This window comes from Bos indicus x Bos taurus, chromosome 19, assembly GCF_003369695.1.
Source record: "Bos indicus x Bos taurus breed Angus x Brahman F1 hybrid chromosome 19, Bos_hybrid_MaternalHap_v2.0, whole genome shotgun sequence".
Lineage (NCBI taxonomy): Eukaryota > Metazoa > Chordata > Mammalia > Artiodactyla > Bovidae > Bos > Bos indicus x Bos taurus.
In genome coordinates this window covers 52,919,770-52,935,251 of record NC_040094.1, presented here as the reverse complement: position 1 = coordinate 52,935,251, position 15,482 = coordinate 52,919,770, and the positions used below count along the sequence as shown (strand labels likewise).

At 43.6% G+C, this 15,482-nt stretch overlaps 1 protein-coding gene across 2 annotated transcripts in view; it reads left to right on the top strand.

Moving 5' to 3' along the window:
- The window catches only part of RPTOR (regulatory associated protein of MTOR complex 1), a 323,749-nt gene that overhangs the window by 157,981 nt on the left and 150,286 nt on the right, over positions 1 to 15,482 (top strand). For both annotated transcript variants that reach the window (XM_027518037.1, XM_027518038.1), the window contains exon 6: positions 8,376 to 8,551. In XM_027518037.1, the coding sequence (XP_027373838.1) occupies positions 8,376 to 8,551 (176 nt within the window). The remainder of the gene's footprint in view (positions 1 to 8,375; positions 8,552 to 15,482) is intronic.

Here is a 15,482-nt window from a genome sequence, read left to right as displayed (position 1 = left end):
CATGTAGTCATCACTGTGACTAAATTTTATGTCACATATGTAAATTAATGGTGAAAAAAATGTCTAACATCACACTTCAGGTTTCTTCAAAAAATGTTAAATGTGTATCCCATAGAACTAGAGAATTCGTATTTTGCAACCTTGTGGTTCCTTTGCTACTATTGTAGACAGCACATCGTGTGGATGTCTGCGGAACTTGAAATAGAAGTTAACTCTGTGTTAAGGTTAATATTTATAGTGACAATGTCTGTCTATGGTTTTTGAGTGTCACAAGTTAATTCTAAGGTTATCTGTAGATAAGGAATATGTCTTGATGACTGCTTACTAAATGGAGCTTGTGTCTGTGAATTTGTGAGCATTCTCCATGGACTTGCTGTCGGGATGTTCACGCTACAGAGCAGGGTCCACCATGCTAACTCTACAGGGAGCTCAGGCTTGTCCATCTCTAGCTTTCACATTACAAGTGTTTTCAAGTCTCCCATTCTTTCTCTTCTGTAGCTTCATAATTACCATTTGTAGGTAGCAGGGAAACAAGAGGTCTGTGATGTTGATAACCTTATTTATTTTTTAATATATGGACTTTAAAAAGATGTCCTTTTTTTAAGTTACCTCCGGTATAAATTTGTGGGTTATTTGGGTTGTATAAATGAGTTATTTGGGTTGTTCTCCTTTCTCCAGAAGGCTTATGATGACTCCCTGTTGATTCTCATATTTAAGAATGAAGGGAGGCTACCCACTGTCGCTATGTGCCATGGAGGGCCAGGCAGGTGGGAGCTGGCTATCCTGGAGCACCCTTGCCCACAGTCCAGAGAGCATTCCTTCTCTGAGAGCCGGCGACTACACTAGCCACCCTAGTTTCCCCCAGACACATCAGTAACTCTCTTTAGAGAAGAGCACCTCCAGGTGCTTCCTAGGGCGGGGTGGTTGCAGGACGCCTGGCTTTAGGACATGGGTGAGTAGAAGGCCGTCCTGATGGCAGGTCTTCAGGTGAGCCCTGTCTTACCCCTGCACCACCTCAGGCTTCAGCAGTGAAGTGCCTCCCCCATTTGCTTCTCCACACACACGCTGAATAGGCCCTTTTTGAAATAAAGGCTGGTCAAGTTCACCCTTCTGTATCTTACATTCTATATATAGTAAGCTGTAAGAATTGTTAGTAGTGAACATTTTCAAAACAAATATTGGTAAGAAACCTATTATCTTGTTGAAACACTCCCCCCTCCACATTTGTAAATTTAGAAAAAATGCTGCCATTTCCACTTTTTTATAGGATAGTGAATGGGGGTTAACCTGTAAGCAAATACAGCAGAAACTCCTTTCACTGGGCTCCACACAGCCACCCACAGCCCCTTGCTGGAGAAGATGAAGCCATTATGGAAATGATGAGTGGAGGAGAAGGGTGGGCCTCCTAGGGTGCTGGGAGCTGGCTTGCTAACCAGAAAGTGGAAAGGGTCACAGAAAAGCACTGATAAGAAAAGCAGCCTCTCAAAGATCAGGACCCTTGCTGCCACTGAGAACTGGGAAGAGAAGAGGCCATGCAAGGTGGAAAGGCACCACCAGGGGAGGCCAGAGCACCCGGAGGCCTTAGCTGAGGGACATTACCTACCCTCTTTTATTTGTACAACCTTTTCTAGTTTGCAGAGCACTTTTACATTTAGTCCAGTCAGCCTGGGCAACAGAACATACATAAGCTGTCTCCAGACTCAGCTCCTGTGCACACCTTCCCTTTTATGATTTTTATGGGAACCTGCAGTTCTTTTCTCTTGGCACCTTGTACTGTTCCTAGTCCTGGAATTTGAAGACTTTGGGTAAAAGAAATGTGATTTCTCTGCATAAAAAATTCAGAAACCCTCACTACTGGTGGTATTAAATGAAATCCACAGACAAGCAAAGTGTATCATTAGTACAGTCAACTTTAAGGGTGTAACTAAAATTCTACTTCCTTGCACCTGAAATCTTTCTCAGATGACCTCATATAGCAAATTTTTATGCAATTCATTTGACAAAATAATTATGCCTTGTCTTATAGTATCTCTTCTTTTGGTGTTGTCTGCTGTATTTATTAAACCTATTATGTAAACCTATCAAGAAAGCTTCATATGAAGTAGCTGTTTAGGAAACATTTACAGATTTGGTCTGATAAATAAATATACATTTGAATAAGCTACATTTATTTATCTTCCTTAGATATATCTATGATTCACTGAATATGTTTAATCTTTGATTGATTTGTATGAAATGTAAAAAGAAATAAAGGAAAAATTATTAACCCAAATCCATGAATATAGTACATTATTGCAGCTATCATAAAATTGGGAGCTTCTACAAGTTAAGTCTTAAGAGTTTAATGCTTTTTCCTAATTTAGTCTATTTTAAAACATGCCAGAAATCACTTAATATTTTGGACCACAGATCATGATCAGCACCATGGGATATTGGTGCAGGGTGCTGTGGTTCCTGGTAGGACTCATCTGCATGGCCTGACTTCCTATCACAGGAGGGCCCCCCTCTGTCAGCTGGAGGCCATGGAGATAAAGGCCTGATGTTCTCACGCAAAGGATCTGTGGTGGCACAGGCCACGGTGCTTCTGGTGGCAACCGGAAAAATGGCAGTACTCAGCTGGGTGGTCACAGAGCCATGCACAGGGAGAAGGGCAGGCGGGAAGTTACCAGCCCATTTGAGGGGAGGGACAAGAGGGTAAGTGATTTTTCTTAACATTGGGGTCAAAAGCAAGGAAAAGATATTAATTCTCATTATTCCTCTTCAACATTGTACAGTAAGACTTTTGCAAGGGGAAAAAACAGAAGGCACAGTCCTATCTGTTGAATATCAGTCACAGAGCTCTAATTGACACTGAACACTCCAACAGCAGCAGCACAATACACAAGTGTCCATGAAACATCCATCAAGATAGATCCTGGGTCATAAAGCAAACCTCAACATATTTTAAATAATAGAAATCACACAGGCCTGCTCTTTGACCGTAGTAAAATCAACTAGAAGTCAATGATAGAAAGACAACAGAAAAATATCAGAAAAAAAAATTAACCTATAATTGACGGGTTAAAAATCTCAAGGGAAATAAAAGAAAGTACATTAACTGAATGAAAATGAATATATGTTAAAAAACTAAAAATAAAATTAATTTACTATATGATCCAGCAATCCCACTCCTGGACACATATCCAGAAAAACTCTAATTCAGAAAGACACATGCATCCCTATGTTCAAAACAGCACCATTTACAATAGCCAAGACATGGAAGCAGCCTAAATGTTTATTGACAGATGAATGAATAAAGATGTGGTATATATACAATAGAATATTACTCAGCCCTAAAAAGATGGAAATAATACCATTTATAGCAGCATGGTTCTAACTAGAGATTATCATACTAAGTGAAGTAAATCAGACTTGTATGCATGTGGATTCTAAAAAGTGACGCAAATGCACCTATCTATGAAACAGAAACAGACTCATGGACATAGAAGACAGACTTGTGGTTCCCAAGGGGTGGGAGGCTGGTGTTCGCAGATGTAAGCTGTTATATACAGAATGGTAAACAAGATCCTGCTGTGTAGCACAGGGAACTATACTCAGTGTGCTGTGATAAACCACAGCGGAAAAGAATATGAGAAAAAGAGTGTGTGTGTGTGTATGTATGTATAACTGAATCACTGTGCTGTACAGCAGAAAGTAACACAGCATTGTAAGTCAACTATATTTCAATTAAATAAACAGAAAAAAAGAAAAGAAATGTACAACCTGTCAGCATTGTTAAGAAACAGTGAAAGCAATTGAAAGGGAAATTTACAGCACTAGATCTTTATGTTAGAAAATAGGGAAAGTATCAAATGAATAATCTTAAATTCCTACCTGTCCTAGTCCATTTGGGCTACTGTAACAAAATACTACAGACTGGGTAGCTTCTAAACAACAGAGATTGATTTCTCAAAGTTCTGGAGGTTGGACAGACCAAGATCATGGTGCAGCTTGGTCACGTGAGGGCCCTTTTCCTAGTTCATGGCCAGGCCTTCTTGCTGTGTCCTCATGTGGTGGAAGGGGTCAGGGAGCTGTCAGGCTGCTTTTTTTGTAAGGACACTAACCTCATTCAGCAGGGCTTCAGCCTCATAAATTAATCACCTCCCAAAGGTCCCACCTTCTTAGCACTGTCACCTCTGGGGGTTAGGATTTCAGCATATGAATTTGGGGGGAACATGTACATTCAGACCATAGCACCGCATCAAGATGGTTAAGTAAGGTAAAATGGTGCAGCCACTTTAGAAAACAGTCTGGCAGTTCCTCAAACGTTAAACCTGGAGCTGGAGATGACCCAGTAGTTCCATTCCTAGGTTTGTACCCTGGAGACTTGAAAACATGTGTCCACACAAAAACCTGTACGCAGATGCACAGCAGCATTGTTCACAGTAACCCCCAAACGTAAATGCTCTTTGTGATGTAAAGCATCGGAGAATTTTTGAGTTACCTTCTTTTAGTTGCTTCTCTTAAGAGTTAATTGGGGAGAAATTTCATTGTAATTTCTAACTAAGCATCTTTATTGAGTTATAGAATAATTATAGAGCATTTTAGAAACTGATTGCTAACAATGAAATGGCTTTAAAACAGTGGATGGTCCATTTAGGTAAGCTCTCAGGATAATCATGACAGACTATGCTGTGAAGCATGTTCTTTAGCTGCCCTTTGTGGGGAACATTGGGGGTTTCCCTATTATTGTTACAAGTCTTCTTGCAACAGAGTGACTCCCTCTGCTCTCTTGACCTAAATTTCAGTTTCCAGCAACTTGTTTTTAAATTATTAATGCTATTTAATATTTGATATATATAGAATTGAGGCTTTGCAGGTGGTGCTAGTGGTGAAGAATCCACCTGCCAGTGCAGGAGATGCAAGAGACATGGGTTCGATCCCTGGGTCAGGAAGATCCTTTGGAATAGAAAATGGCAACCTGGAGCAGGATTCTTGCCTGGAAAATTCCATGGACAGAGGAGCCCGGTGGACTACAGTCCGTGGGCCTGCAAAGAGTCAGACATGACGAAGTGACTGACTCCACACACACACACACACATAGAGAATTATATAAATTATATATTAAAAATTACTACTTCCACTTTTTATCTGCTATTTTTAGTACAGTATCTGATGCGTGATAGATGTTCCATTAATATCTTAATGGGCTTAATATCATAATGAGCTGGGCAAGCAATACCTGATCTGTTTACAGATCTTAATCTCTCTCTGAACTTTGCAAAAATGTTCACTGTAAGTAGGGGTTACTGAGTTGAGAATAAAAGTTGCTTTAAGCTAGAACTGGAATTATTACCAAGTAGATGTTATTTTCAGAAAGCTGCTTGTTAAAGACGCCTCTGAAATTATTGGTGCCTTTATCGAGTTGTCTCTTAACATGTATACATATATGGAGAAAAGAAGCAGCATGATGGCAGAGGTTTATTTAGGAAATGAGAGATTCAGGTGCTGCCCCAGCGACCCCCAGCCCCTCCAGCCGTGCTTCTGGAGCGAGTGATTCCAGGCATTGTGTGAGCCGCTTGGCCAGCCTTCCCATGAGCTCTGAATGCACGAGCACTACATTATCCACACGTGTAGAAGAGGTAGCAGATGTCTCTCTTGGATCTGGTTGCTGTGTATCGCATTGAGGGTTTTTCTGGATCCTTCCCAAATCCTCCAGAAGGCTCTAGTGAGCTTTTAACGAAGAAAGTTCTTTTGGTGTTTGAGCCTCTGGGTTCCCCAGGAGAAGCCCCTTTGGGTACAAGTACATCTGGGGTGTGCCTTGCAGGGTGAGTGGCGGCTCCCAGCTGGACCAGCTTCTTTACTTGGGTGCCTTTGAAAAGTTCTCTGAATCACTAGTAGTTAGCTTTACATGCAGGCTATTTATTATTCCAAGACGAATTTCAGTTAAAAGGTCAATATCTTAGATAAATACAAAACCAAAACAATATACAGGAAATAGCTCACCTGTTAAAATAATTTGTTTTTGTTTGTTTGTTGTTTTCCTGGGTTAGAAGCTTAAAAAAATAAATTGTTGGTGGAATCCTTTGTTTTGAATGTCATTTTTACAAAATGTTACTGACTCTAATTAACCCCAGTGCAGCTCTCATCTGCCTTCTGAGTGCCTAGTGGTGACGACAGGTCTGAAATGAGTCCTCAGGGGACTATTACTGTGTGTTACCATACTTCAGATTATCTGCAGCCACACTTGGTGCTTTCTGCCAATAATACACCAGCATACTTCAAGGAGCTTGTTTAAGAAATCAGGGTTTCTATCAATGACCATTTTGAATGGGGAAATTTAGTTTCCAATGGACTTGGGATGAAGATATTTCTGCATCGTCTTCCCGTCTCCTGGGGCTCCACTGCCTCAGGTACTTTGCGAGGCTCCGGGCGAAGTGCCCGTGGACCACGAGGTGCAGCCTGAGGCAGGTCTAACACAGAGGCACTGAGCAGACTTGCTGCCCAACAGCACCGCCTGGCTCTGTCGGGGCATCGGAGCACCGCCTCCACGGGGGACAGGGCACGAACCTCCTGACCCCTGCGGAAGTCTCCTTAAGCCCACCGAGCACCCTTGTCTCCGCTTGGGGCCCTCTGTCTTGAGAGAAAGATGGCCTTGATGTGACAGACTGCTTCACTTCAGAGAGCCTGAGTCTGCAGAAGCTCAGTGACAGGCAACAGTGAAGGTGGAAGGCCTGTGGCCAGTGGACCTGCTCTTCGGTTCTCAGAAAGTAAATTTACTGTGGAAGCAGATTAGAGACAGAGAAGTTGAAACTAGCACGACAGCATTTGAGAATATTGAATCTAGCTTTTACATAAACAACTCTTTCTTCCTAAGTCGTTGCTTGTGGTCTCTCATCTGTGCCCGTTAGTGGTAATGCTCACGAGATGCATATGTGTCAGCTTCAGTCCCAGGCCGCCTCTCCAATGCCCCTTTCACTGTTCGGAGCTGTGCCCTCCATGCCCCTTCCGGAGCCCGACCCATTGCCGCTGTCATCCTCCCCCTGAACTGGGGAGGACATGCTTCCACAGAGCACGCGAGTGGAGCACTTCCGGCAGCCTCCCCTGACTCTGACACATCTGCAGCCTCCACGTCTTTCCGCATGACTCAGGTCTGATGAGCCGCAGACCCACACGGCACCCAGACCCGTCATCCTTCCTAGCGGGTTGTCACAGCAGACCTGGAAACTAATTTCCTGTGTGGAGCAGGTTGCTTCACTGGTGCTATTTTAGATCGTAGCGCCGGAGCCAAGGAGAAGATTAAACGTGATTCTGCCTTCCCTTTTCTCTGTACTTTAAAAAAACGCACTCTGGTAATGGTTGTACAATGTGAGTTGTACCTAATGCTACTGACCGTACAAACAAAATGGATAAGACGGTAAGTTTTATATTGTGTGTATTTTGCCACAATAATTTAAAAAAAAAACCATTCCTCGAGAAATTGCCTTTTTTATTTTGTTTTAAGTATACTAGAATTTGATGTGTATTCTGGACTTGCTATTCCTATAGCAGAAGGGATTATTAATAGAAATACAACTTTTACTGCCTTCCATTTGTGAAATAAAACAAGGTTTTATCCACATTAATAATGACAACACTTTACATGTCATAATCTATGGTAGGGATATATGAGTGAACACAGCTTTGTGTGTATACCTTACAAAGTGCACCTGAGCATGCTCTTAGGCCCAGCTCCTGCAGAGCATGCATGTTAGTGTCATAGGTGTGGTGTGGGTGCAGGAGGGCCCCCATGGGATGAGGTAGGGGAGACTTCAGCTCAGGACCAGCCTCCCCACCCATGACCAGGACTCTGCCGGTGACTGGCAATTCCCATCATTTCTTGGGGTCTCGGTTTCCTCATTGTAAAAGATCTTTTAAAATGGAAAGAAAACTTACCTCGTGGGAATGTTGTAAAAAAGCAAATGAAATAGCAAATGTGAAATAAACAGTCATGCAGAGGGGATTCTTAGTAAGGAGCAAAACCTGAGAAGCATAAACATTCTTTTCAAGTTGGGAACCAAGCACGTAGCCATCAGCGATTAAAAATTGCACTTTCCTGCCCCATCTGCCCACCTGGCGCCATCATCACCTGAAACCCCAGCACCTGGTTTTCATGGAGCTCCCCCGCCCCCGGCCTTTATAACCCAAGAGTCCTTGCATAACAAGTGATTTGGGGCTGGAGCTAACGATCATCTCCAGGAGAGGATCCGACAGCTGGGCCTCTTTTTGGGGAACTTGGCCTGGAACCCCTCAGCCTTAAGCCTCAGTCGACAGACCCTTTCCTTCGTGTCATATTTCTGGCTTAGTCTCTAGTTGTGGACAATGGCTAAGCCACTCTCCTTCCTGTCCCCCTGCAGGTCGCTGCTATTAACCCAAACCACCCACTGGCCCAGATGCCTTTGCCCCCATCTATGAAGAACTGCATTCAGCTGGCAGCCTGTGAGGCCAACGAGCTCCTGCCCATGATCCCCGACCTCCCAGCTGACCTGTTCACATCATGCCTCACCACCCCCATCAAAATCGCCCTGCGCTGGTAAGTGGCGCCTGCCTCAAATCCCAGCAACCTCACTTGCCTGGGGCTTGCCATGGGGACCCAAGGAATCTACCTGACTCTGGTGGACCAAGTTCCAGGCATGAACTCAGGACTCCGAGTGGATGCTGGGGATTTCCTCTCAGGGCTCAGGATGCGCTTTCCCCCAGGTCAGGTGTGTGCATGATTTCTAGGAGCTCCCTGTCTGTATCTTGGCTAACTGAGGTGGTGTCCTCAGTACCAAGGTGGGTCATGCTGAAAAGTGGACTTTCTTTAAAAAAAAAAAGCTTCTCTAGTTATATAATTCTTTGCTCGAGTTGAAGTAGAATATTTCATATTACTTCCCTACCATCACTCTTTTGAGAAGTTCAAAGCTCTTGTGACTGTGACTGAGGAAATACGTGGGCTATTCCAGGATGGTAGAAGCTGCATGTAAGGCCCTCTGTCCCTGGCAGGACTCACAGTGGAATGTGTGTGCTTCCTGCCTCCAAGTCCAACTTTGTCCCTTAGACCGTCTTGCTCCCATTTAATATCTGCCTTTCCATTTTATGTTTTGCTGGAAACCATATACATGAAGGTAAGTAGCCCTTGGTGAGCCACAGGCAGGACGGTGCAGCCGTGTGGGTTCACTGGACTCTGTGGGGGCTTCTTCCTCAACTTCCTGCCAGGGTGTCCTAACCCCACCAGACACACGGGGTCCTGCTTCCTTCCCCACAGCCCTGGAGAAAGTACTGAGACAGGAGAGGACTCTAGGGGCAGCAACATGGTGCTCAACCCTTTGGGAGGCCCCTTGAGTGACTGTAGCCTGGGTGGGGGTCGGGACATGAAGTTGCCTCCAATGGCTGGTTTGATGAGAACTTGGACTTGCAGCTTTGCCTCTGTTGCAGCATCGGGTTGACACACAGCGCCTGGAAGAGGGCATCTGCCTCCCACTCCACCCCATCCCTCTCAAGTCCCAGCTGTGGGTCTCTCCAAGGAGAAGCCTTTTCTAGCTCAGCTGATCCCTAAGGAGCTAGAGGAGAAGGAGCGGGGTGATGGGCAGTGGCCCCAGCTGCCGAGCCCACTCCACAGCTCAGCCCACTCAGACAGGGCCTGACTTCGGCCGCTCCTCCACTGCACCTCAAAAAGCAGAATGCATGTGGCCAAAGTGTACCCCGAGGGACCTCACCCATGGAAGAAAGAGAGCTGAGCTAGCCTTCTTGTGAGGCAGGACTATTGTCATCAAGAACAGTCATCAAGTGTGACGGGAGGTGAAGGGAGGAAGATGCTGATAACACAGTGAGACTACGAACCAGGGATGTTGAAAAGAATCCCATAGAGACACAGGTGGGAGGACACAATGGATGGGATTCCTACTAGGAGGGGGTGGCTGTTGCCTATTAGCATGTTGGGAGATTACAGCAAGGAGCTGGGTGCTGGGGGAGGCAGCAGAGGGAGAGAGGTGGAAAAGCAGGAGACGTGGAGGTAGAAGCTCCCATGTGGAGAGAGAAGGCGAATGAGGCAGAGCTGGAAATACCTGAAGCCAGTGCTGACACTGGCTTCATCCAGAGGCTTCCCCAGTTCATCCAGAGGGTCGGGCTGACAGGAGAGGAGGAAAGCAGGGACCTACCCTCCGGTGAGGCTGAGGCAGCCATACCCACACTGCCTCAGAGCATCACTCCTTTGCTCCGTGGGCACGCTCCTGCCCTTGACTGTAGGTCTTTTCGTTCTTTCATTTGTGAATTTTTATATTTAATTCTCTGTACTCTGTGATCATTGTCAGAAAAGGTTTATGGTGCCATTTAACATGACCTCAGGAAGATCTATGGTCCAGATAGCTCAGGAGCCGTTCATTTTATTCATTGTCCAAGAAATAATTTACTAAATACCACCAGTGTACTTAAAACCCATGTTAAGCACTATAGGCAGTGCAAAGAACCATTGCCCTCAAAAATTTATGGTCTCGTTGAGGAGACAAGATGTGGCCTGAAAATTCATTATTTAAATGAGTGCTTCCTGCCAGACAAGGAAATCTGAACATTTCAGGCCATCCACGAGCAAGGGTATGGCACTAAGGGCTGTTTCTGTTTCCAGAGGACAGAGGGGCCAAGGGGATAAGGGAGGACTTCTTGGAAGAGAGGGAAACTGAGTCTGGGTCTAGGCAGATGGTGCGACTTGAAGGGGAACAGAGAACACACAGGCAGGTGACTTCTCATACACAAACGTGGGTCAGTAGAGGACGGCGTCCAGAGGGGTGACATGAGGTCAGAGGGTGGGCTGACATCAGAGGGTGGACTGCCTTGATGTTGGCTTAAGGACCTTGGCTCTTCTAGGTCTGGCTGGGGGAGGCGTTAATGTGGGGAAATGACTTACGAATACTGTTTAAGATAATCTATGTAAGGATGGGGAGACCTTGGTCAGATGAGACCTTTATCACAGCAGTGTGGTCAGGATTCAAACTACAGCGGGAGGGTAGAAACGGCCATAAGCTCCATGGCCGGAACACCCACAGAGGCACCCACAAATCTGCGGTGAAACCGGCCTCATCCCCACTCATTTTCCTGCTCCTGCCTGTGGATTTCCTGTCCTTACTGCTCCAAAGCTGACGGCGCACACCAGCTCTGCTCCAGGACCTGGGCTGGGTGCTGTGTCAGAACGGGCTGTGAGTAGAAGGGCAGGAATGGGTGAGGGAAGCAGCAGGAAGAGCATAGACAGGCCTTCCGCTCTCGCCACTCCCCACCTTGCTGCCAGGGCAGCGAGTTGATTTGTTTCTCCCCCACACCGCCTCCGCCCAGGCTGCAGCCCTGTGGTCCTCCACCAGTCAGGAGGGCCAGACGTCCCTTCACTGGCAGCTGTGGGTTCCTACCCTTGGGTCAGGCAGCAGGCTTTCACTCCACCATGATGTGAGGCATTGTCTTGGTACCTACCTGAAATCCTCTTTCGGAGTTAATATAGAATTAAAATTTTTAAACTAAGCATTCAGTAGGAAGCACAGTGAAAAGCGAATGAAACTAATATGGTTACCACAGAATGGACTTTGACATCAATACATCACGACTGTGGGTGTTGGTCGTCAGATAAGCACTGCCTGGAATGATTAAGCAGAGTCCCAGGTGGGAAGATCTTTTTACAATTAACCACTTTCTGCATATTGAGGAGTAGAAATTGGATTGAACATAACATTTCACTGAGTGTTCTTAGCCTATGAATAGCAATAAACCATATTCATTGGAAGAATTGTCAAGGGAAACGGTGTACTTCTTTGTAACAGCTGAGTTAAAGAAAAATGCCAGCCTTTTTTTTTTTACATGGAGAAAGGAGATAGTTTGTCAGATAATACTTACATTTTTAGGGTCAAGGATTTCTTAAAAGTCAGTTTAATATTTTCCAATGAAAAATGGGATATACATTCTTTGTAGAAAATTTACTAAAAAATAAAAAAGAAGGAAAATGTAAAAAAGATTTTACCATCATTACCACAGTTAGTGTTAACTTTTTAGTTAAAAAGTTTTTTTTTCTGTGTTTGTTTTTCGTTGATGCAATCAGACTGAATTTTCAATTTCATGTACTTAAATCTTAGCATAACAAACTTATTTATCCTTGGCCACTATAAACTCTTGGTAAATGTCATTTGTAGTGATTGCATAACATTTCGCTGTATTGATGTTCTGTTTTATTTAAACAAGTACAGGGCTTTAGTAATCCTATTTACTTAGGATTCAGGTATATAAAAGTAGGATAGCTCAAACTAGCTCTAGAATAGTGGTCCATGGACTTTTTCTATGAAGGGCCGGATTTTAAATATTTTAGGCTTTGTGAGCTCAGGGGTCCCAGCTCTATTAACATAGCATGAAAGAATCACAGACAGTATGTAAACAAATGAGCATGACATGACTATTCCAATAAAACTTTACTTACAAAAGCAAGTAATGGGCCAGATTTGGCCTGGGAACCATAGTTTGGCAACCCTTGCTTTTAATGGAAACAGGGACTTCCCTAGTAGTCCAGGGACTAAGACTTTGTGGGGGCCCATATTCAATCCCTGGTCAGAGCTAGATACTGCATGCAGCAACTAAGAGCTGACATGTAATAAATAAAGGATCCCACATATGGCAACAAAGATCAAAGATCCTATGTGCTGCAACTAAGACCTGGCACAACCAAATGAATAAATTTAAAAAAAAATGGAACCAGGATTTTACCTAAAAATGACTGCTGCACTTACCTATTTGTCAAGGAACCTGAGCAATAAATAACCTAGGAAATAGCTTTGCTCAGGAACATTCCTGTATAACTAAGAGGATGGTTTTCACTATACTCATACAAGGCATAGTTGCTGAAGAAAGTCATATGCCTTATAAACAGGATATAGCCTTACTTTGTATGTACATAACACATGTATGTATATTTAATGCCAGATGTGCTTATAAATCTTATTTGATGAAGTAGTTGTCAGAATACATCATTCTCTGATTTTTGTTTCATTTCCTTCTTAATCTTCTTCATATCAGAAACTGATAATATCAGTAACTCTGAAGTGAGCAATTACATTACTCTCCTTATAAATGATTTCCTTACTATATACTTCCATATAGTATGAGTCCAAGAAATGTTTCTTTTTTTCTTTAGGCTGTTTTCTACTTACTAGATTGAATGGCAGAATACCATTTTAAATTTACTATGGATATATTTGTGTGCTCCTGAAATTATAACTCAGTGGTGCTTAATTTGCTGTGGGACTTGCTGTTAAATAGATTGATGCCCATCGCATTATGTGGCATGCAGTTGTATTGTCTGTTAATGAAAATGGCAGACATTATCTTGAATTGAATAGAGGTCAAGAAATGTGTTTCCTTCCTTTCAATTGAGTGATCTAAGGAGTTTAAATGTTAATGGCATAGTATTAATGTGTATTTGTCAGTGTGGGAAGTCTGGTCTTCATCTTTGCCCAGTGCGAGAGGCAGCTGCACAGACACCCTGCCCTGCAGCTGTTCTTGAGGTCCTGCATTGTCCATCCAGCCCAGCCCTTCGCTGTGTCCTGCTTGTCTCACTGCAGGCTGTTGCTTTGTATTTTGTGACACTTGTGGCATTTGCTTTGTATTTTGTCCTGAAGACTCAACCAAGAATCAGTCAGAATTGCTTTCAGAAACATTAATTCTTGCTAGCGTTTGATACTGGGATTCACCATTTATTCTCCGTACTGCTGCTGCTAAGTCGCTTCAGTCATGTCTGACTCTGTGCGACCCCATAGATGGCAGCCCACTAGGCTCTGCTGTCCCTGGGATTCTCCAGGCAAGAACACTGGAGTGGCTTGCCATTTCCTTCTCCAATGCATGAAAGTGAAAAGTGAAAGTGAAGTCACTCAGTCGTGTCCGACTCCTAGCGACCACATGGACTGCAGCCTACCAGGCTCCTCCATCCATGGGATTTTCCAGGCAAGAGTACTGGAGTGGGGTGCCATTACCTTCTCCGTATTCTCTGTACAATTTTCTCAAATACAACTTCTCTGCTGGAGAGCAAACTTATTCTGCCTACCTATTGAATTGGTGCTTTCTGTTTTGTCATCTTTTTCAGCTTCTTATAAAAACTGAATTAAAATGACTTCCTTATTTCTTATGTTTCAGGGCAGTTGATTTAGATACAGTCATGAATGAAATTTTCTTACCAATTTACTTTGTAGTAATGTCACACTTTGGGTTGTAGACCTTGTAATAAACTTAATTTGGGGTTTAGTTAAACTTTTTTTTTTTTTTTAATCTAGAGGCCCTGACATTGTGGCCATAACTGTAATTTGGCCCTGCTGTGTAAAGCCCAGGAGAACTTCAGGGTAATTTCCAGTCCTTAGGTTATGTAATTTGTCATGTGCCCACTCTGAGGAAAATATTTTTTCTCCCCCAACTAGACAATGTACTCTCATTGTTCCTGTCTCTGACATACACTCAATTAAGATGAATATCATAATGTATTGTAATAGAGCTCCTTTTAAAAAAAGTTGACATGCTGAAACCTGATTTATGCTGCTGAGAAACAAATTGGACCAGACAGGATGGCACAGGCTGCTCACTCCCTCCCCTGAGCTCAGTCCTCGGGCTGCCAGAGAAGAGTAAGATTGATGGGTCCTCCAGCGAGTCCACTCAACGAGTCAGAAACAGTGTGGAGCCCTTGATGGCTGATACTGTTGAGGGTGGGGAGTGGAGCGGGTGAAGACCAGAAGGTGCAGGCGAGGGCAGGCAGGGGGCGGGTCCTCAGGTGTGCACGTGGTCCTTTCCCTCATTGCCGTGGATGGTGCAACTTGCCTGCCATGTCTGGAGCTCAGTGGGAAGGAAAGAAACAAGGTGTACTACATCTGCTTTGTAGGAAAATATACGCCTATAAAAATCAAGAGCACTACACCATAGAAGAGTGATTCAGAGTGAGAATAAGCATACCTGAAGTGATAAGAGAGAATATTGGAACTAGGAAGAAATACGAAAGATTAGTTGGAGATATGGGTCATTAAAAATATAATTGATGAAGTAAAGAATTTAGGGGGTAGATTGAAAGGTAGCCTTATGAATATTACTAAAGGACAGATTAGAGAACTGGAAGACTGGATTGAGGAGTTCCCACCAGAGAGATAGAGATGGAAAGAGTGAATGACCAGAAAGGTAGAAGTTTGAATATCTGAGATACTGATCATGAAAATTATGTATAGGTTTAGGTCTCACTGTGTTAGTGATAACCACCAAAAGAATGAAAATAGAATATATCATGTTCACATGAGAAGAGAGAATTTCTTCTCTCCAAAAGAAGGTAGAAAAAGAAAAGCAAGGTAAATAGAAAATGTGAAATAAGATGTCTGGAATAAGTTTTGAAATGAAAGTGATTAGTTAGTTCTTAGTGAGTTGAATTCACCTCTCAAAGGACAGTGATTTTCATGTTGCATAAAAATTATCATGATACAGCATGTATCACA